Raw genomic sequence first — 24,362 nt, 5'->3', positions numbered from 1 at the left:
TGTCTAGGTATTAACCAGGTAATAGTGAGGTACAAACTCGGAAGTACTAAGTAATTATTTTGGGTAACAAGATGGTAAGCACCAGGACAGTCTTGCCTAATTACACTGAAATGGAACTAGGTAATAAACAGGTACATGGGTGGTACAAACTCTAAAGTACTAGGTAATTATGTTGGTTAACAAGATGGTAAGAACAAGGACAGTTCAATTTAATTACACTGAAATGTCTCACAGGTTCTAGGTAATAACCAGGTAAGTGTGAGGTACTAACCCCAGTAACATGATGATAAGTAACAATACAGTTTCCTTACACTGAAATATCTCGCAGGTTCTAGGTAATAACCAGGTAAGTGTGAGGTACTAACCCCAGTAACATGATGATAAGTACCAATACTGTTCATTTTAATCAGTCTCTATTTATTTGATTTAAAAATAAAAGGTCAATACCTGATAACAGAGAAGAAATAGCTTATTTCTCTTTACTGAGTTCTTACCATTTAGTTCAACAAATAACCCTCTGTAGAACATCCTTCTGTAAGTACCATATAAAACACTGTGTAACTAACAGAACTTTCTGCTTAATAAATGAGTAAAAGGACTGTAAAAGAAAGCAGAGCTTATTTCTCTGGTTTTACTCAGTTCTTACCGTGTAGTTCAACAAATAACCCTCTGTAGAACATCCTACTGTAAGTACCATGTAAAACACTGTGTAACTAACAGAACTTTCTGCTTAATAAAGGAGTAAAAGGACTGTAAAAGAAAGCAGAGCTTATTTCTCTGGTTTTACTCAGTTCTTACCGTGTAGTTCAACAAATAACCCTCTGTAGAACATCCTACTGTAAGTACCATGTAAAACACTGTGTAACTAACAGAACTTTCTGCTTAATAAAGGAGTAAAAGGACTGTAAAAGAAAGCAGAGCTTATTTCTCTGGTTTTACTCAGTTCTTACCGTGTAGTTCAACAAATTACCCTCTGTAGAACATCCTACTGTAAGTACCATGTAAAACACTGTGTAACTAACAGAACTTTCTGCTTAATAAAGGAGTAAAAGGACTGTAAAAGAAAGCAGAGCTTATTTTTCTGGTTTTACTCAGTTCTTACCATGTAGTTCAACAAATAACCCTCTGTAGAACATCCTACTGTAAGTACCATGTAAAACACTGTGTAACTAACAGAACTTTCTGCTTAATAAAGGAGTAAAAGGACTGTAAAAGAAAGCAGAGCTTATTTCTCTGGTTTTACTCAGTTCTTACCGTGTAGTTCAACAAATAACCCTCTGTAGAACATCCTACTGTAAGTACCATGTAAAAACACTAACTGTTACACTCCCCAGGCGTGGGTTAGGCTATAACAGTTTGCGACCCCGGGTGAGCAGGGCATAGATCAGCTGAATACAGGATACAGAGAAGACAAAGTGAGACGGTGTTTCCAGTGAGTTCTCAGCTTAATCTCTTTATTTAACAACAAACACAAACTAAACCACTTTTACTTTGGTCTCTTTTCTCTTTCTTTTGCAGTTTCACATACACATGGCATCTCATCTGCATTTTACATACATTCACAGAGAATCCTTTTTTTTTTTTTTTACTTTTTTTCAGTTAACAAAACTCTGTATATCACAGTACATATTACCTTTACTTTTTAATCAGCAAACCCTCTTAATACTGTTTCTACACAAAAAAAAAAAAAATATATATATATATATATGAATATAAAAATACTACTCTATATTAATACATTTACATATGCATACATAAACCAATACTCAAACTTCTTTCATATTAACACACTACATTACCGAAAACACCTTTAACTTTTACTGAGCACACTAACTACATCTTAGTGCTTTTAAATCTCATTTTAAGCAGAGTTTCTAATATTTGTATCTGCATAGAGTGTATAGAATTGACCAAAGTATAAAACTTGAACAAAGTGTATAAAAACATGATTACTTAGAGAAACCTTAAACTGTAGCTTATCTAGCTGTAATAACTCATTATTGTGGTTGGCAGAGGCTCTATATTTACTTTAACAAGGCCAAACTGGCTCTTAAAAAGAGAATAAAATTGACTTGACTTTTAATAAACATGTACGTTATTTAACTAACAGCGACTGCTAATGCTAGCGTAAATGTATAGAGAAACAATAGGAATGAAGGCGCGAAATTAGCCCGAGCTACTTTGAGAAACAGCGACACACGGGCACAATTACCGAGCGAAAATAGCTAAAACTAGAGCGCGAACACACGAGAGATAATTACAGGCTTAAACACGGTTATAGAGCGAAGTTAGCGACCGAAAGAGCGAGAGGAATAACAGCGCGGAGCCGGTAAGGCGCGCGGTTAGCGGGGGCAGAGGCTAATGCTAGTGGCAGAGGCAAGAGCGCCGGCCAGGCGCGTGGCTAGCGGGCCGCGGGAGTGAATGCTCCCCGATGCTGAGCGTCCACCAACACACAAGACCATAGCGGCTCATATTACACAGCAAAACCTTTTAACGAACATATACACTCAAATATCCCTGTTATAGTGCTTTGGAAACATTTATACTTGCACAGTTCCACATATTTCCCCACCTGGATACAGAGAAGTCACGGTGTTCCCAGTGTGAGTTCTCAGCTGAATCTGAGACCCATCTCCTGTTGCTCACCTAAGCCACAGCCTAGCGCCCGCCCCCTGGCACTGCTCCCCCTACAGGACTGGATGTTTCACGTTTCACATACAAAAACCCATTCAGAAACCCAAAAGAATATATATTACATGGTACTTACAGAAAGTTGTGTCACATTTAAGTAGTTATTATATATATATATATATATATATATATATATATATATATATATATATATATATATATATATATATATATATATTAAAATATATATAATAACTACTTAAATGTGACACAACTTTCTGTAAGTACCATATAAAACACTGTGTAACTAACAGAACTTTCTGCTTAATAAAGGAGTAAAAGGACTGTAAAAGAGAGCAGAGCTTATTTCTCTGGTTTTACTCAGTTCTTACCATGTAGTTCAACAAATAAGCACTTCAAAAAGAACAACATACAACTTCAAAACAAAACAGAACTGTTTACTGTTTATTATTTATCTCTTTTTTGACACAACCAAGCATGCATTACTGAACTTATATACACTGCTCAAAAAAATAAAGGGAACACTCAAATAACACAATATAACTCCAAGTAAATCAAACTTCTGTGAAATTAAACTGTCCACTTAGGAAGCAACACTGATTGACAATCAATTTCACCTGCTGTTGTGCAAATGGAATAGACAACAGGTGGAAATTATTGGCAATTAGCAAGACACACTCAATAAAGGAGTGGTTCTGCAGGTGGGGACCACAGACCACTTCTCAGAACCTATGCTGTCTGGCTGATGTTTTGGTCAGTTTTGAATGTTGGTGGTTCTTTCACACTCGTGGTAGCATGAGAAGGACTCTACAACCCACACAAGTGGCTCAGGTAGTGCAGCTCATCCAGGATGGCACATCAATGCGAGCTGTGGCAAGAAGGTTTGCTGTGTCTGTCAGCGTAGTGTCCAGAGGCTGGAGGCGCTACCAGGAGACAGGCCAGTACACCAGGAGACTTGGAGGAGGCCGTAGGAGGGCAACAACCCAGCAGCAGGACCGCTACCTCCGCCTTTGTGCAAGAAGGAACAGGAGGAGCACTGCCAGAGCCCTGCAAAATGACCTCCAGCAGGCCACAAATGTGCATGTGTCTGCACAAACGGTTAGAAACCGACTCCATGAGGATGGTATGAGGGCCCGACGTCCACAGATGGGGGTTGTGCTCACAGCCCAACACCGTGCAGGACGCTTGGCATTTGCCAGAGAACACCAGGATTGGCAAATTCGCCACTGGCGCCTTGTGCTCTTCACAGATGAAAGCAGGTTCACACTGAGCACATGACAGACGTGACAGAGTCTGGAGACGCCGTGGAGAGCGGTCTGCTGCCTGCAACATCCTTCAGCATGACCGGTTTGGCAGTGGGTCAGTAATGGTGTGGTGGCATTTTTTGGAGGGCCGCACAGCCCTCCATGTGCTCACCAGAGGTAGCCTGACTGCCATTAGGTACCGAGATGAGATCCTCAGACCCCTTGTGAGACCATATGCTGGTGCGGTTGGCCCTGGGTTCCTCCTAATGCAGGACAATGCTAGACCTCATGTGGCTGGAGTGTGTCAGCAGTTCCTGCAAGATGAAGGCATTGAAGCTATGGACTGGCCCGCCCGTTCCCCAGACCTGAATCCGATTGAGCACATCTGGGACATCATGTCTCGCTCCATCCACCAACGTCACGTTGCACCACAGACTGTCCAGGAGTTGGCGGATGCTTTAGTCCAGGTCTGGGAGGAGATCCCTCAGGAGACCATCCGCCACCTCATCAGGAGCATGCCCAGGCGTTGCAGGGAGGTCATACAGGCACTTTAATTTTGTGTGTGGCTCCAAATCCAGGCCTCCATTGGTTAATAAATTTTATTTCCATTGATGATTTTTGTGTGATTTTGTTGTCAGCACATTCAACTTTGTACAGAACAAAGTATTTAATGAGAATATTTCATTCATTCAGATCTAGGATGTGTTATTTGAGTGTTCCCTTTATTTTTTTGAGCAGTGTATATACAATGAAAGCTGAGGACAGCTTTTATTGGGGTAAGCAGCTTGCGGGCAGGAGCTTGCCTTCGCCCCCTTGACCCTTCCAAGCCACTTCAAATTTTCTATTTCTCTGATCTTACTATGTATAGGTACATGTTTGAGTAAAATGAATACTGTTATTTTATTCTATAAACTACTGACAACATTTCTCCCAAATACTAAATAAAAATATTGTAATTTAGAGCAGAAAATGAGAAATGGTCAAAATAATGAAAAAGATGCTTTAGTGCTTTCAGATCTCAAATAATGCAAACAAAAGCAGTTAATATTAATTTAGAAACAACTATAATAATGTTTTAAGATTTCAGAAATCAATATTTGGTAGTTTTAATAACCCTGATTTTTAAGCAGTTTTAATTTATATATATAAGTTAAATATATATATATATATATATATATATATATATATATATATATATATATATATATTTAACATGTAAGACCTTATTCTACAAATTATGTTTAAAAAGGGGGTAAATACACATATTCAACACTTTATTCTTATGGTATACTTTTTCACCCTTAAACCTTGTAACATGCTCTAATGTCTTTAAACATATGGCCAAGTATTCCATTCCTGTGCTGTCTTCCTAGTGAAGAATTCCACTCTATAAACCTTAAATTCATTTTTAGGGATTTCTCAGTCAAATAAATAGAGACTGATTAAAATGAACAGTATTGGTACTTATCATCATGTTACTGGGGTTAGTACCTCACACTTACCTGGTTATTACCTAGAACCTGCGAGATATTTCAGGGTAAGGAGACTGTATTGGTACTTATCATCATGTTACTGGGGTTAGTACCTCACACTTACCTGGTTATTAGCTAGAACCTGTGAGGTATATCAGGGTAAGGAGACTGTATTGTTACTTATCATCATGTTACTGGGGTTAGTACCTCACACTTACCTGGTTATTACCTAGAACCTGTGAGATATTTCAGTGTAATTAAATTGGTTCTGGTTCTTACCATCTTGTTAACCAACATAATTACCTAGTACTTTAGAGTTTGTACCACCCATGTACCTGTTTATTACCTAGTTCCATTTCAGTGTAATTAGGCAAGACTTTTCTGGTACTTACCATCTTGTTACCCAAAATAATTACTTAGTACTTCCGAGTTTGTACCTCACTATTACCTGGTTAATACCTAGACATTTCAGTGTAATTAGGCAATACTTTCCTGGTACTTACCATCTTGTTACCAAAAATAATTACTTAGTACTTCCGAGTTTGTACCTCACTATTACCTGGTTAATACCTAGAACTTAGGGTACTGTAAAAGAAAGCGTTACCCTAAATTTTTAATTTTGGAAGTCTGCAAATCTAAGATTCTACTCCAAATATCAGTGTGCCTTTTATGTAACCATATATTTGTAGTACAGCACAAAACAGAGCAAAGCCAAGATTTCACAGCCACTAAAAAAGCTACATATGACTGAATAAGCCCGAATCTACAGCAGCATTAAAAGGTTAACACATTGATACAGCTTCAGCGAGCTGCAAATTATCTGGAGCCTTTGTGCCTGCGATGATAGCGAGACATTTCCAGCCAGCCACTAATATATTCTTTTTCATCACCCGTATGATCTTTACTTGTATTTACAGTAGGTCAAACTTATTTGCCGTGGGCCTATTTGTTCTCCCAGCGCTGTTTCATCTCTCCAAACTACAGAGCTGCTGCTTCAGTGGGCTCCCAGGCTCACGAGAAGACAAACTGCACTTCACTCCTATTACCAACTTAACCTTTGTCAAAGACTTTCACTAATCATGCTTTCACAAACACAATCATTACATTGCGCATTGTGAAACTCAGTGATATAGTGCTCAGAGCTCCACATCAGCAAACAAGATAACAGGCCTGCGTTTAGTACAGTAAGCAGACGCATTCGGCTGCACACTCATCATGTTTACTCATACAAACTCACCACTAGAATACGTTTCAGCATGGGTTCAGTGCTGTATGTTGCAATAATGGCATGGCTATGCTTTTGGATTTTTCATATTTTTTTTGTATTATTTTGTTTCTAAACTGAAAGCCGAAGCATTTCTAAGTGGAGAAGGGACAAAATATTGTGTTTAATGATACCAGTGTGCTGGAACAACCATCCCTGCTATTCTAAAAATTGGGGTGTCGGGGCTCTTTTTGCGAGTTCTTCTGGCCACGTTAAGCGTCTTTATGTACTTACGTCACACGTACAGCCTATAAAGAGGATCCGGCTCAGTTTTACTGAACGCGACTGACTGGTGGAGCAATGGAGACTTCAGAAGGGGGAACTCAGAGCTCAGTAGCTCTTTCACTCATAGTAAAAAGCAAAGAAATGTAGGAGTAAAGCAAGCTTTAAAGCCAAAAAGGAATGAAACAGAGAGAGGATTAATGTCGAATCAGATTCATCCACTCTGAAAGGAGACTGCATCACACCCACCCAGTTTAAAATGATTTTTCCGCATGCTCGGTGCAATTACCCATTCTCACCAGAGAGGTCCCTTAATCCCTCAAATCCCAAAACTTACGGACATAAGCTTAACTGGAAGTCAAAAAAATGAACTCATAAGTCATTTTTGTATCATTTCTATTGGTTCATTCATCATGAAATTTCGATTCAATGGGAAGGACAGTTACAGTGTTTAAATGATGTAGTTAAACATACAAAAATGGAGACATACTGTATGATATAAAGTTGCACTTATATAGCAACTTTCTAGAAACCCAAGGACGCTTTACAATCACGTTTTTACTCACAACCATTTATACTCAGCACTCATCCACACACTGGTGAGAAGCATCAGTCAATAGCACACAGCGTACTCTCAACCGGAAACGACTGTTCACCTGGAGGATTTCCTAGAGCACCACAGCCAATCCATATGTGGGCACACAGTCATACATACAAAATTCTTTTAGAGTATTCAATTTACCTGATCTCCATGTTTTTGGACTCTGGGAGACCCCGGAGGAAACCCAAACAGACAAAGAGAGAATATGGAATCTTCACCCAGATAGGGACTTGAACCCAAGACCCCAGTGCTGAGAGGTGAACGTGCTAACCACTAATCCACTGTGCTGCCCAAATACTATTGAACTCCTCCGATCAGTCGTAACTTAAAAAAAAAAAAACTGAAAGGTGATGTGGATAATATTGCTTATCTTATGATAGTGCCACCTCTCACTGTATAGGATAGATATTAGGCAGCAGGTAAACAGTCAGTTCGTGAAGCCGATAAATACATTAATGAATGAATGAATGAAGTTACACTTATATAGCGCCTTTCTAGACATAGATGGTTTGCATTCACATTTTACACACAACCATTTGCACTCAGCACTCATCCACACACACACACACAAACACACACACACACAGACCAGAGTGTGCTCTCAACCCTGAAACAATTGTCCACCTGGAAGACATGGCATCGGGCATACGTCGGGTGTGCCAATACAATTATACACACGTTCATACACACATACACACTTACATCCATTTTTCTGGGCAAGTATCCAACTGACCATGTTTTTGGACTGTAGAAAGAAACGATTGTCCCTATAGGAAACCCACACAAACATGGGGAGAACATGGAAACTGCACCCCAGTGCTGGGAGGCAATTGTGCTAACCACTAAAGCCACTGTACCACCCTGATAAGTCTGGAAGCGCATTAATCTGGACCAATTTGACCCTATGTGTACCCTACCCTGGTAGGGTAAATCCACTTATTAAAAAAGTTGGTCAGTTTTTTAAAAGCAACCTAAGCAAACTAAATAATGCTTCTATTGGCTGGAATGGCAACCTGGAGCCACTCTGAACCTCTACAGATAGACAACCCTGATATGCTGCTAACATCTTGGTGCAAAACCTCACAGAACACTTTCAGAGGTCTTGAAGAAACCATGACTTTACTTGACAAGTCAGAACTGTTTTGCTGTTTGACAACTTAAAAAGAAAACATTTGATGCTTAAATGGTTCTTTGCTGAGTTGCCAAGTCTTTCCAGAATCGCTATTGTGCCCTTAGCATCACAGCTGCGCCTACATGTCAAGATTCTAGGCCTGAATCTAGGCCTGAGTACCTGGCAGTGTCGCATAAAATGCTCTATGAGACATAATAAATGTAGGTGCCATATTTTGCGCCACATCACCTTTTTTTAAAACAAAGAGCATCTCTATTACCAAAATGCCATTGATGATTTTATGTAACCATTGGCAGTTTAGCAAAACTAAGCTTGCCTGTTTTTCTTGTGTGGCATGACTGCTCTTGCTGTGCTCTTGCAGTCATCTTTACAGGACGACCACGCCTATGGAGAGTAGCAACAGTGCTGAACTTTCTCCATTTGTAGACTGTCGTCTGTCTTACAGTAGACACATGAACATCAAGGCTTTTTTAGAGATACTTTTGTAACCCTTTTTTTAAGCTTCATGCAAGTCAACAATTCTTGAATGTAGGTTTTCTGAGAGCTTGATCTTTTGTGCGAGGCATGAATTACATCAATCAATGCTTCCTAAGAACAGCAAACTTAAAACTGGTGTGTGCTTATTTTTTTTAGGGCAGGGCAGCTTTACCCAACACATCCAATCTCATCACATCCTGGCTTCAACTGGGGTTCACATACACATATGTGACTTAGATGAAGACCAGAACACATTTAATGACCAATTTATGCAGAAATCCAAGTAATCCCAAAGGGTTCACATGCTTTTTTTTTGCAACTGTATGTATTATTTCTTTCATTAAAACCCTCTTTTTCTGATTTCCAAAACGAGTTCCGTATTTTTTTAACCATGCTTTATGCTTTTCTAAGAAAGCATGAACACAGCAGTGTTAGAGAGTGTATTTTTCCCTCCTGCTGCCAGACGACAGAAAGACGAGTAAGGGTTAAAGGGAGCAGAGTAGAGGAGCCGTTATTTCAGTATGACTGTGCTGCATTTACACCATGAATGGACAAGGCTTCATCTTCACTAATGGGTGTAGGACTTGGGGTCAGCGCATGGGCTGCAGCCTTCAAGCATACTGACCTGAATAGCTCTTGTATCGCTGGTTCCAAGGGCACTGAGAGAGAGAGAGAGGGTAAGAGAGGGAGAGAGAGAGAGAGAGGGAGAGAGAGAAAGATAGAGATAGAGAGGAAAGCAGACAAGAGTCAGTTATTCAACAAGCAACAGCAAATAATTTACAGTATTATTATCAGATATCATTGGCAGTAACAAAAGCAGGGTCTAATGCAATATTCATCAGTTCTAAGTTGCTCATCATTAAACCTATTAGCTGGAATAATTCTGTATTTTATTACAAATTGAATAATCTGATAATGAAAGGTTATTCTTTTGCATAAAATCTATCATCTACAGTTTATAATTATTGTCTTACAAAGGTATCTGTGTCTGCAAAAGAATATTTTACAGGAGAAGGAAAAACATTACAGAGATGTAGAGAGATTGCATTTATACTAGAGTCATACTAGAGCACTTTTATTGGTCATTTTATCATAAAATTTGGACATAATCTACAGAATCACTGCCAGATTCACACTACGTCAAAAAGTGAAAAACAGTTTTTGTGACATTGACGTTATATTTCTGTCAAATTTGGTCATTTCTGCATAGAAACAAACGCACAAAATGTTGGAAGTGTACACCAGCTAATGAATGTAAATCAAATGTAAATGTAATTATCATTACGTAGCCACCCATGTAATTAATTATGCCATTACATAATTACTGTCAAACAGTACAGAAAATCAGCAGTAACAGCTCTTCTAGACTTCTAAGGGTTAATAGCACTAATTTGCTGTAATATCAGTACAGGAGATGCTGAAAGTACCTTTTGAGCGTGTGTGGTGGCGCTTCTCATCTGCTACATCCACCTCCATCTGCAGAGAGGTGAGCGTCATGTTAGTGTTAAACATATCCAAATTATACACACACATACTGTAGATATACACACACTGAGTACATACATACAGTCGTGTGAAAAAAAATATTCAACAGTTTTAAAAAAGAAAAATCTTTTCACTGAATAAAATCTATACATAATAGAGCTTAGATTGTCTGCCCGAACCCGACCTGACCCAAGGCCTGGCCCGAAATCGGTCAGTTCGGGCCGAGATTTCCCACCACATTCATCGGACCGGGTCAGTTCGGGCTCCAGAAAATAGTCTGAGATGTAGGCATCTGTTTTTTAATTCTATTTTTATTTTTGAATAAAGCTCTGGTGTTATAATCACAATGTTGCTAAGTAACCAATTATTATTGTTAACGAAAACGAACCAAAAAACGAAAACTGAAAGTGAAAAAAATAATTTATTTATAATCACTGTTTATTTGTGCCGATTCTGTCCGCGAAGCGGGAGTCAGATTCAGCTGGGAGTCGGATTCGGCACAACAGAAAAATACGCAAAAATACGACAGAAAACACTGAGGGAGCTGCAGAATTATGTATGGGACTAGAATATGAGCACGATGAGATAAAAGAGAAACAGGAGTATTTGAGAACCTTTACCTGTGAGTAGCTCATACACCAGAACACGCAAATCTCTCTCTCTCTCGCACGTGAACTCCTCCGCGTTTGACAGCACTGTTTGTAGCTGTTCTTAAAAATCATTTTAATTAAATAATAGTTCTATGCTTCTATGTTACAGTGTTAATTAACATAATTCTAATCATATTTCGCTAATTCAAACAGCCCGAAAACAGCCAGTTTATGGGGCGGGGCGGGTCGGGCTCGGGCTCATAATGACAGTTTATGGTTTGGGTTGGGTCGGGCTCGGGCAGAACGTGCCTGGGCTGGGTCGGGTCGGATTTTTTGGGCCCGATATAACCTCTAATACATAAGTCCTTATTAAATGCTAAATTCTTGTGAGAAAAAAAGGCATAACTTTTCAATATATTACTACTTAAAATGTCTAAAATCAGTTGTAGAGGAGAAGAATGTGGTTACAGAGGTGTTTAGAGGAGACTGACTTAAACTTAAATATCAGACATACAGGTGCGTCTCAAAAAAATAGAATATCATTGAAAAGTTATTTTATTTTAGTTATCCAGTTCAAAATATAAAACTCATATTTTACCTAGACCAACTGGTACTTCTGGCAGTGTGGGCAGTGTTCCAAGTCCTGCAGGAAAATGAAATCCGCATCTCCGTAAAAGTTGACAGCAGAGGGAATCATGAAGTGTGGTAAGATTTCCCTCTGCTGACACCTTTCATGGAGATGCTGATTTCATTTTTCAGCAGGAGTTGGAACACTGCCCACACTGCCAAATGTGTTCTGTACACATTTAGCCCAGGAGCAAAAGGCAAGCTGCATAAAGTGGTCTCCAACAACCCTAAAAGATTGAGAAAAAGCAATGATTTATTTTTTAATTATTTATTATTTTTTACAAATTATGTAAAAAAAAATCCCTTTTTTTTGTTCGAATATATTATAATTATAGTCAAATGTCCATAGGTTTAAACATGTTGAACATAGCTGATGCACTGAACAGCCCAACATCTCAGCAGATACACAATACACAGAACCAATCAAATGCTTGGACACACCTCTTCTCATTCAATGTGTTTTATATTTTATATTTAATACTGAAGACAATAAAGCTAACGTGTGTGGAATTATTTTATAGACAAAAATCCTAAACAAACCAGAATATGTTTTATACTTTAGATTCTTCTTAGTAGCACATTTATCTTTAAGGTAAGATCTGAACAGTCTTGTTATTTTAATCTCAATGTCTTCATGAGGGAGAGTCACCTGGAATAGTTTATTCAGCGTCTTGAAGGAAGGAGTTCCTGGAGGTTCTGAACTAAAGTTTCTGCTTTTCTTTCATGCTGTGAATCTCCAGATCACCCCAAATCACCTCAAATCACCTTCTCAGTTTATCAGGTTTAGATCAGCGGAGTGTGTTACTGTTTACTCTGTAATTCCATTTGTGTCCCTTAATTATTTTTTTGTGTCTTTAATATTAATCTACAATGCAGAAAATAAATTAAACACTGAATAAGAAGGTGTGTCCAAACTTCTAACTGTATATTACTAGCCTTTAGTCTTTTCATTTATCCAGCCGAACACAGAAAGTGCCTTTTTGCCTTTTTTAGTTACAGAACATTCGGTTCATCCCCCAAAAAAGAGAAAGGCTTTAATACAGCGTCCTTACACTTACATGACTCTTTATATGAAACTGCTAACACAGAGGTTGTGCTAATAGTTTAATAATTTTTTGTCCTTTGTTTCCAATTCAAAGACGCCCCCCCAAAAGCAGCGGCTATCTCCAAACAAAAGCACTGCCCTCATTAAATACTAAAAAGGTTCACCTCCATTAGAACACTGCACACTGAACGCTGTGTGGAGCACAAATAACACAAAGCATATGAACTAATGGATGCTGGGATAGGAGCTCTGCTCTGTGGAGGTTAAAAGAGATCGCTAACAAAAGTGCACGCTTTTAATTCGCTGCTTTTTGCAAATGTGTGCAAATGGACTGGTCATTTTGCTGGTAAAGCCCAACCAGCCTGGTAAATGAATACGGAAGAGGTTTGAAAGCTAAGAATAGCATTTTTTCTTTTATTTTCTTTTTAAGAACGTTCCCAGGTGTAGCTAAATATTCATGCAGTCAGGCTTTGACAGTCACACACACTGTGGCTTCTTTTGTGAACTAACATTTGTCTAAGTGTCACTTAAACCTTCAGCCTAATGCTGCAAAGACCGCCACTTTAATGAGGTCCATAAATGTTTCAAACAGAGAAAAATAAAATGATCAAAGCTAACGACATCCAGTTAATCTTATTAATCGTTCAGACTGCGGAGGGGATCCTGCCGCGAGGGAGCCGCTCTCGCTTGGTACACTGCTGCCGTTAGCACAAGAATGTGAGGGAACCCTTCCGACGAACATGAAAAGAGCGTGAGGAATTATCTAGCACAAACCCCTCCTGATGCGCCATTCAGCCGCTGACATTTACTACGGCTGTACGGGCTGCGGCATTACACAGCGCGGCGGAGGGAGGTGAGGGTGTAGCGAGCCTGGTTACATAAGAGAGTAAACCCGAAAAGCTCACATCATAGGTCAGATGTCCACTGTGTGTACTGTCACAGAGGAATAGAGGAATGGTGTGTAGAGATAGAGCTACGTTGGATGACATTAGAGTCACCTGGGTCCAGTAGAACAGTTTCAATGTCTGACGTAACATTTACAGTGGAAACAGCAGCAACACAATATCTAATTCTGATGAAAAATAGAAAATATATTACAACACATTAGTTATCAACTAAAATCAAACTTGCTTACTTTTTGTTTTGTATTGTTTGTAAAGCTAAAGTGCATTAATACATGGTCGAGTCATGTTTAGGAATAAATAGCAATACTAATAAGTAAAAAACAGGCCAGAAAAGCTTGGAATGGCCATAATAATACCATAATCCTATCGTACACTCTGCACAAGGTGTTTTCACAATATTCTTTGTTATCTTACACCCTGTCAACAGTGTATTTTCACAGCTTGCTCCCATGCCATTTAAAACAGCATCAGAGTTAAGGAATAAATCTACACTGAAGGGCGTGGTGGTCTGGAAGTGAGATGTGTTCAGGTACATTTCTGGCATGTTGCTATTATTTTGGTGTCAGGTGCTCCACTGACTGAAATGAACCCAGACAACAGTCAATCATCAGAGTCCATTCCTATTGGTGCGCCATGTGGGCCCTGTGTGCCCAGCACTTGTTAAACACACACACTGCTGCAGAGCGCAAACCCGACTTTTAACTCAACATAAACAGAATAAAGAATAAAATAATATTGCTGTTTACTTAAATGAGCTTCAGTGCTGTGCTGTTAAGATACAAACACGCCAAAGTCAGAGCTCATCCGACTCTTAAAGGTAATAGAAAATAACCATATTTGATGGCATGTATTGATACTGTACGATCAAAATGATACAATACATCGCAATGTCAATATATTGTCCTACCCCTAGTAAATTCTAACATGGATATAACAGTTTTGAGTCGTGTTTTTGTACAGAGACCCTTATTTGTCTGACATAAAATCTGTAAAATTCCACAGTTTTTTTAAATAAATAAAATGCAAAAGGCATGTACTAATTCTTTTAATTAAGTATGGGTGTGTTTTAAGCTGTATGTGAAATAAACCAATCAGTGTGTCACTTGCTATAATTGTACAATAATTATTAGAGCGATTATTTAATCTATATAACCTATAATGTCTTAGCTTTACAGAGATACAAATTTGTTAGCTTAGCAATTATATCTATCCTAAACATATATACTATACATAAATCTGCTGTATAGTTTACAGGAATAGTGTAGAGTAAACTTGTATGGTCACCTTAAACAGGTTTAGAATGTTATATTCATCCAGGAATGTATGTCAATCTCTCACAGTTAAAAGTATACGCTGGATATGAGAAGAAAGGCTTCTTAACCACAGGCTTTTAGAATATCTGTGGTAAAATCAGTGTTTTAAGGCATCATTAAGAGTTCTGATGCATAATCACAATGTAGGAGGGATAGTAAATATGCAAAAGGAGCGGGGTCACTAAAATTTAACCTCTCGTTTTTTAAGAATTAATTAAGATAATGAGGTCCATTTAAAATTCCCACAGGAACACTGCGAGAGGATTTAGTCAAAGAATTTCCCAAGACATCTGTCTCATTACATGCTATTACTGGTGTGTGTTCAGAACACAGCAACAAACAAGTCTACGGCTAGTTATAATCATAGAACCGTTTATTAGCTTCTCTCTCAACTATCAGCTAAAATCACACATCAGCCTTTTTTTTAATGTATAGCTTTTATAGATTAACTTTCATTAAAATTTTATGTACAGGTGAATTTTATGTAAAATGTGAAACTCATATATTATACAGATGTATTACACACAGAGTGATCTATTTTAAGTGTTTATTTTTTTTTCATTGTTGATGATTATGACTTACAGCCAGTGAAAAACCCAAAAATCTGTGTCTCAGGAAATTTGGAGACCACTTTTGACAGTGTGGGCAGTGTGCCACGTACTGCTGGAAAATGAAATCCACCTCTCCATAAAAGTTGTCAGCAAAAGAAAGCTTTAATTGTGCACTTGTATAAGAGACTTCAAACAAACAATGCTACATATAGACAGCATTAATAAATAAATAAATGAATAAATAAATAAATAATCAGTAATTAGGTATGTAAGTAAGTAAATTTAAAAAAATCACCTGCAAAACTTAATATATCACTAGACAATTCTCTACAATACTTAACGGCACCTGTGTCACTGAAGAGGATAAAATACTCCTAAACAAACAAATACCAGGAATAATGGATTTATTGTTGTCAGTTTCTCTATTTATTTGACTAGAGCCACCATGTGGAGTAATAAAGTGGTAACTTTAGTACATCATGTTGGGGGGGCATCAATATATGATGCCACATATCAATAATTAATACATCACAAACTAAAATAATCGGTAACACATTCTTTGAATGTCATCTCTATAAGACTCTATAAACATACTCATAACACATTATAATGCATTCATAAGGCATTATAAACATTGCTATACATATGTATAAAAATGTATAATTCATTATAGCAATGTTTATTATGCATCATGAACTGTGATTATAATGCATTAATAGCTGTGTTTATAACATGTTATACATCAATACCAAGAAACTCAGTCCCAGCTTGCAAACTTTATCATGACTAAAAAGCTTCCAACTTATAAACACACCCTCAATAATCCTATAAATATATTTTTAACCACTCATAAATTATTCTTGTCTTGAATATAATATTAATTATAGTCAATTATAATGTATTATAACAGGTCTTTGTGCGCTCTAAGTAAAGTGCCAAACTTTCATGGTAGGACTAGATTATTAATGATAGATACTATTTTAACATATATATATATTGTAAGCACAGCTGTATTATGTATTATGATTACAGGTCATAATGCTTAACAAACATCTCTATAATGGGTTATGCATTTTTATAAACATTTATAGCCATGTTTATAATGCCTTATGAATGCATTATAATATGTTATGAATGTGGTTATAGCGTCTAATAAAGATGACATTCATAGAAAGAGTTACCAAATAATCCAATATATTGAGATATTTTGTCCCGTCCCTAATATAAATGCTAGCAAGTATAAGTAAAATATATATTTCCCAAGTGTATAAAATGTCCCAAAAGCAGTGAAATAATATTTATTTTTTCTTAAGTAGGTACGTAAACATGATAGTAGTCTTCACCAGAAGACAAAAAGAGGTTGGGCAGGGATTATTCTTAAGCCTGAACTACAGCACTATGAATTAAGATTCAACACTGATACAGTATACAGGATTAATCACTGACCAGTAAACCGACCCCAGATTTCTAGATTTAATACATTATACACTTCTTTAAAATGCATTTAAATGTTTAAATACAGTGTGTTATTTTACATTATATTAGATAATTATTATAAATAAGATTAATCAGATTTGTACTACATTTCAGTACCAATAATAGTCTACACTGAAACATCTCTGTAGTATGTAAACTCTGGTGTAAATTTATAGGATGAGAATGAGAATGCTTATTATCACACAATACAATGGTGTAAATAGAACATATACACACACTGCCATGCATTTTTCTATGAATGATTTTTTTTTTCCACTGATGGTAAATACACAGCAAATCATAATTAGAGGGTTAGGAAGAGAGTGGGAGTGATGGAGGGAGGGAAAGAAAGAGAGAGAGAACGAGGTGTTTGTAGTATAATAGTACCTGATATGATTGCAGGTTTGATTGCTCTTTGGTCCAGACCTGGTGTTGATCCTCAGCTGGCGGTGGTAGACGTTAGATTAGAACCCCCACCAAGAGTTCACCACTCCTCCTCCAATTTCATTTTCTGAAACATATAAAAATATACATGTAATTATAAATTCAAATCTGCATGCAAATCACATTTACTGTGCAAAGCGTGCCACGATGGCCTCTATTTCATCTGCTCCCCTCCTCACACACCACTGCACACGCACACACACACATTTTCATCATTTGAATTCAGCAGCCAGTTTTGTTTCTGATGTTAGGGTTGCTTTAGGATTTGGGTTTTAGATTGAAACAAGTCTCATTTAATCTTTTTTTCTGACAGCCATTTACTTCATATGTAGGGTGAATAAAATGTGATTGGTACAGGTCAATTTTGTGAGTAAGCTATACACGTTTTTACATGGCACTAGATTAACATAGTATTACATGAATTTAGCATTTTTTGGGCAATTTTGTTTCTTGTTCCAAAAAAAAAAAATAATAGCCCAAGCATCCTTAACTCACCCTAAATTATATTTATGTACATAGTGAACTGGCTATAAATATATTTAACTGTCTTTTCTTGCAAAGTTAACAAAGAGTTATCATCACTGTCATGCTCCAACTTTTACAAAAGGAGGAAAATTGTGATAAACGATAAATAGGGTTAATTTTATATAATTTTATGCCATTAATATAATAGTAAAACAACAGCAAAATAATAATGCAATTACATTATTTTAACCAGCTACGAACTTAAAACTAAGAATATGTATACACTGGAACTGAAATATAAATATGTTTAAACATTCTAAATGAATATAAAATCAACATACCAGCTCATTCACAATAATGATTTCTCCTGACTAAGAAAAACATAATGGATCATTCTGAGGTCAGCAAAAATGATTGGGGTCATGTCCATATATTGAACGATATGTCGATAATGTAATTATCTCAACTTATCTCAAGTGGACGTCAATACAAAAAGATTTCATTCTAAGAAATCTTGAACCCTTTCTATTGGTCCATACGTGATTGTCAGGTATGGAGCAGGGATGGACGCGGAGGCGGACGCAAATGCAAACAATAATACATTTAATAACGTAAACAAACACAAAATAAACATAAACTTAACAAAGAAAACAGTACTGAGCATAAACAGGAAAACACGAGGACTAACAGACGTAAAAACGTACAAGGATCGACACACGAGAAAGGAAACACGGACTATAAATAGAGGTGGACACAAACGAGAAACAGGAAACACCTGGGACTAAGGGGCGGAGTTACAAATGGACACAGGTTAGTGGAAAATTACAGGGGAACAACACAGAGGAGCACGGGTCACGTGGGGTTCACACACAGAGACATAAGGACAGACAGGAAACGGCAAAGATGTGACAATGATATTATAAAATAATATAAAACAAAGAAACAAACAAAACAGCAAAAATGGAGATTCCAAGGTTTTTGTGTACAAAATCTTATGTTATTATTATAATGCATGTAATATTTAATATTTATCTAATGGTACTTTTCACCAGCCTGATCTACATCTTGTTTTTTTTTTATTACAAAATTAAAAGACTATATATATTTTTTTCTAAAAATATGGCCTTTTTTTGTTCCGAAAACGTACAAAAACAAGTACACAGATCCACATATACACACAGTCACCCTAATACACATATATACACGCACACACACTCACACACTCACACATACGCACACCCTCATCAGGAACCTTAAAAAGTACAGGGTGAAATCATGGCGGCTTGCATGCATCATTAGCTATATTTGTTCTCTCTTCCTGTAGAATATGATAGATTCAGCTAATTGCTCCCTTTGCCAGCTCTATTTCAGAGAGCAATAAGCAGCGATTGAGAGGGAGGAAATGCGATTCATTTCAGATTCAATGTACATTAATGCAGAGAGATTATTTATAAAGCTTTAGCTAATTTCAGCATTAGTCAGTTGATCGTTTGCTGGGGTTGTGCTGAAGATTCAGAGTAAGATATCACTCTTCTGGTCACAGTTGCAGTATTGGTGGATACTTCATGACCTTATGACCTTAAAAATCTATGAGTAGCATGTTTAAAGAATACACTGTTACCCTTTATTTGAAGGTGAACTACATAGAGGCTTCATAACACATTCATAAGGTTTGAACAATGTATTTATAAAGCCAGATTTGGATATTTATGAATAGATTATGCTGTTACTCGCACCATGACATGAGGTCTATGAATGATTATAGACTTATGTAGGAACTCTTCAGATAAAGTGTTCCAGAAGACCCCGAGTATTCCGTCAACACATTAGAAACAGTTTACGAGTTTTTAGAGCGGCACAATACTGGAAAAAAACACATTACATTGTGCTATTTAGTTAGCTCTGAGATATTTCTTGCAATTGGGCTGGACGATATGGCTAAAACTTATATATATATAATAAATTTATTAATTCCACTCAATCAATACAATTACAATATTGATATGAATAGTATAAAATACACTGTCTGATATGTACACCATTACAGGTTTACGTTGCCAGGCTATGGAAGTTTATAGTGTTGTAATAAACACTGAAATAAACATCAGTTAATGAAAGATGCTGTCAATAGTGTATACCCTATTTTAGAACAAAAGGCAACAACACAGTGTCTTTATATGATATAGTCAGGATAGTCATAATGCTAACTGTTTTTCCATGCTTGATTACTCGCTTATAGTTGACGACAGGCTGATTGCACTGCACTGTTTAGATAGGGCAAGTAGGTAAGAAGGGTAAGTGGGTCCTGACGAATATTAAAATATAGAAATATCATATCAGATATTAGAACATATACAGTATATATATATATATATATATACAGCTCTGAGAAAAATTAAGAGACCACTTCAGTTTCTAAATCAATTTTAAAAGTTTAAAAATCAATTTGGTGGAATAACCCTGGGAGTGTTCATGCATCTTCATCATGTTCTCCTCCACCAGTCTTACACACTGCTTTGAATAACTTTATGCCACTCCTGGTGCAGAAATTCAAGCAGTTCAGCTTGGTCCAGTTTATTTTGCCATATATGTTCATGTGCACATTGCAATAACAATATAAAAAAAAATCATTCTCATTTTCTGCTACATAAGAAAGCACTGCAATATGGAAAATGAATAACCTTAACATTTTTAAGCTGAATATAATAAGTAAATAAGCACATGGTTTATACGTAGTGCTTGTACCACATGTAAGATTAATTTAACCTTAAAGTGCATTTCTTGCTTTTCTCCTCATTCATGTAAGCAGATAAAAATCAAAGAGAGATATTGGGTGAAGTCCGACTAGGATGTTAAAAGCATTTTCTCGAGGATCTTTATATAAATGACCCTGAAGTTATAACACTGTAATGTTTGAAGGCCTAACAGAGGGTTTAATATTACTCCATGCTACATATTTACACTTTCCTTCAGCTTAAATACTGCATTTTATTTCTTTCTTACACTCAGTGACCTTTTCAGTGTGCTAATTTAGTAACTCACAAAATAGAAACACAGGCTACAAACACACACATATAAATGTGAGCACAGTATAAAACAGATTTACTATAGATTTACTGCATTTACAGAACACATGACAAATCAATCCAACAGTAATACATAGATTGTGGTCTGATTGAGATACCCAGTTTTTTTTTTTTAGGTTTTGTAGCGGAAACTCAAAGAGGTACTGTATGTAAAACCCTGTCTGTACAGATTTCGGACGTCCAGCTCTCGGACGTCCTGGCCGACATTTTCAACGCGTCCCTCATCTAGGCAGCTGTCCCCACTTGCCTGAAGACCGCCACCATCATCCCGGTCCCCAAGAGCTCCACAGTGACAGGTCTGAATGACTACCGACCAGTAGCCCTCACTCCGATAGTCACAAAGTGCTTTGAAAGACTGGTTCAGACCCACATCAAAGCCACCATCAACATCACTATGGATCCACACCAGTATGCATACAGGAAGAACCAATCCACAGAGGATGCCATCTCCTCCGTGGTCCACACTGCCCTCACCCACCTGGAGCAGAAGGATTCCTACGTTCGGATGCTCTTTGTGGACTTCACATCTGCTTTCAACACCATGATTCCTCAGACACTGATAACCAAACTCTCCTCACTTGGACTGAGCTCTTCCCTGTGCAACTGGGTCCTAGACTTCCTGACCAACAGGCCACAGTCTGTGAGGATTCACAACATCTCCTCCCCCTCCATAACCCTCAGCACTGGCTCCCCTCAGGGCTGTGTGCTGAGCCCCCTCCTGTTCACACTGCTCCCATATGACTGCTCACCTCTCCATCCAGGCTGTCATATTGTGAAGTTTGCGGACGACACGGCAGTGGTTGGATGCATCACAAACAGAGATGAGTCCAGCTACAGGCAGGAGGTGGAACACCTGGAGAATTGGTGCAGAGAAAACAACCTCTGCATCAATGTAAAAAAGACAAAGGAGATGATTGTGGACTTCAGAAGGGGCAAGCAAGCCCACCTCCCCCTGCACATTGGAGGATCTGCGGTGGAAGTGGTTGACAGCTACAGGTACTTGGGTGTGCACCTGACCAGCAACCTCACCTGGAGCAACAACACTTCCACTCTGGTCAGGAAGGCACATCAGCGGCTCTACTTCCTCAGGAGGCTGAGACGAGCTGGACTCGGGAGCGTAGTCCTCACCTCCTTCTACAGATGTGTGGTGGAGAGCGTTGTGTGCTCCAGCATCAATGTGTGGCATGGACGCTGCTCTGCTGCAGACAGGAAAGCACTGCAGAGGGTGGTGAAGGCTGCACAGAGGATTGTTGGAGTTAACTTCCCCAGCACCACAGACATTTACACCTCCAGGTGCAGGAAAAGGGCCACCTGCATCAGGAAGGATCCCACCCACCCAGCACACGCACTTTTTGTCCCACTCCCCTCAGGCCGGAGGCTGCGGAGCATTAAGTGCAAAACAACAAGACTCAGAAACAGCTTCATTCAGGAAGCTGTAAGACTCTTAAACTCCACTTAACAACACACTGCACTGACACCAAGGACAATTTACTGTTTACTGTTTACCAACATGGTCACTTTACTTGCACTGAGACACTTTATCTCCACTGCTCTAATTCACATTATCATGCTGCTATAGCACACTTGCACTCTGGACTTCATGTTGCTGAACCTTCTACTCTCTATTTATTTTTTTTATTCTTTAGATATTTATCTATCTATTTTGTATATTCTATTTCTTTTATTGTATTCTTTTTTTATCTATATATCTATTAATAACAGCTCTTTGGGTGTAAAACTGGATCGTGAGATCACAATTTCGTTCCACCTCATGTACCACATGTGATGCGAATGACAATAAAATCTCCTTGAATCCTTGAATTTACACAACAGATTTTAAATTAATATATAAAGTAGATGGGGCGCTGAGTGGTTCAGCGGTCTAAAGCGCTGCCACTATGAGCAGGAGGTCGCAGGTTTGGAGCAAAATTGGCCCTGCTCCCTCCGGGTGGGTAGATGGCGCTCTCTCCCCACATCACTCCTAGGGTGATGTCCGCAGCACAGGGCATCTGTGAGCTGATGTATCAGAACCAAGTCGCTGCGCTTTCCTCCAAGCACGCTGTGATGCTACACGGCAATGCTGCATCAGCAGCAGCTCGAAAATAAGCGGTGGCTGACTTCACATGTATCAGAGAAAGCATGTGCTAGCCTTCACCCTCCTGGTGTTGGGGCATTACTAGTGATAGGGGGAGTCCTAATGAGGGGGTTGGGTAATTGGCCATGTAAATTGGGGAAAAAAAGAGAAAATTTTGAAATAAAATTAAAGTAAATTAATATTCATCCCTTTATCATTGAGAGCAGAAGTAAGTAAAGCTTTGGGTAAACCTTTTTCAGATAAATTAATGTAACAATGGTCAACTGCATGCAGCTAATGCTGCTAACCAACTAACACAGGCATTGACTGATAAACGCATAAAAAAGGACCTTTTGGACAGTGAATGCTCTCTAACATCTTCACATCAGTGCTTCTATAGTTAATAATTTCACTATCCAGAAGCAAAATGTCAGTGGGCAACACTGATTTTAAACTGCTAATTTTTCACTGCTGTGATTGCAGACTAGACAAGGTGGGGTCCTGTGACTTCACACAGTTTTAAAGGGACAGTACATGTATACACACGGTGGGAAAATAACTAGCATTAAAACATTTAAATTAAATAAATGTAAAAAATATAACCGATAAACTCAGACAAGATTGTGTTGATAGATATTCTGAATGTCAGTTTCAGTTTATTTTAGTGAAATACTGACTGTTTCTTTTACAGATTTTTTATCATTTTGGCACATATTATTTCACCATTGCTTGAATTAGCTAGCCTATTATTCAAGTAACAGTAAATAAAAAAAATACAAAAAAATATTTAGTAAAACACAAAATGTGCTTAATATTCTATCAGACAAACAAACAAAGCAATAAAAGTGATTGTTTGGTATTAATAATTCAGCCTTTATACTTATTCCGCTGAATGCTTTGTTTTGTCAATTTTGGACAAATAATTTGCAAAATATTTGGTGCATCACTAATTATTTTTTAATTAATTGCTCAATCTGAATGCTATGAATAATGGCTAGAAATAAATATCGGCTCTAAAGGGAAAGAAATCATTACAATATTGTGTTCACCATGTCTTAACAACTAGCTAGAGGTTCTGTTTATTCTGCCAGCTGTACTCATATATACAGCAGATATCTATCAAGAAGCCAAACATATTATATTTCTTCCTGCATATACCAAGCTACATTTGATATAGACATTCATAAACTATTCTCAATTTAAAATGCACATTACAACATACAGCTCTGAAAAAAAT

General features: G+C 37.7%; 1 protein-coding gene across 6 annotated transcripts in view; it reads right to left on the bottom strand.

Annotated features, from left to right (window-relative positions):
* Nucleotides 1-24,362, bottom strand: part of myt1lb (myelin transcription factor 1-like, b) — a 196,315-nt gene that overhangs the window by 108,972 nt on the left and 62,981 nt on the right. For all 6 annotated transcript variants that reach the window (XM_049463879.1, XM_049463883.1, XM_049463882.1 and 3 more), the window contains 3 exons: nucleotides 17,444-17,567; nucleotides 10,492-10,540; nucleotides 9,690-9,723 (listed from right to left, as the gene is read on the bottom strand). In XM_049463879.1, the coding sequence (XP_049319836.1) occupies nucleotides 9,690-9,723; nucleotides 10,492-10,540 (83 nt within the window). In that variant the 5' untranslated portion in view covers nucleotides 17,444-17,567. The remainder of the gene's footprint in view (nucleotides 1-9,689; nucleotides 9,724-10,491; nucleotides 10,541-17,443; nucleotides 17,568-24,362) is intronic.

Source organism: Astyanax mexicanus, chromosome 14 (assembly GCF_023375975.1).
Source record: "Astyanax mexicanus isolate ESR-SI-001 chromosome 14, AstMex3_surface, whole genome shotgun sequence".
In the NCBI taxonomy this organism is placed as follows: Eukaryota; Metazoa; Chordata; class Actinopteri; order Characiformes; family Acestrorhamphidae; genus Astyanax; species Astyanax mexicanus.
The sequence above is the reverse complement of the archived record's forward strand: the minus strand, read 5'-3'. Positions and strand labels throughout refer to the sequence as shown.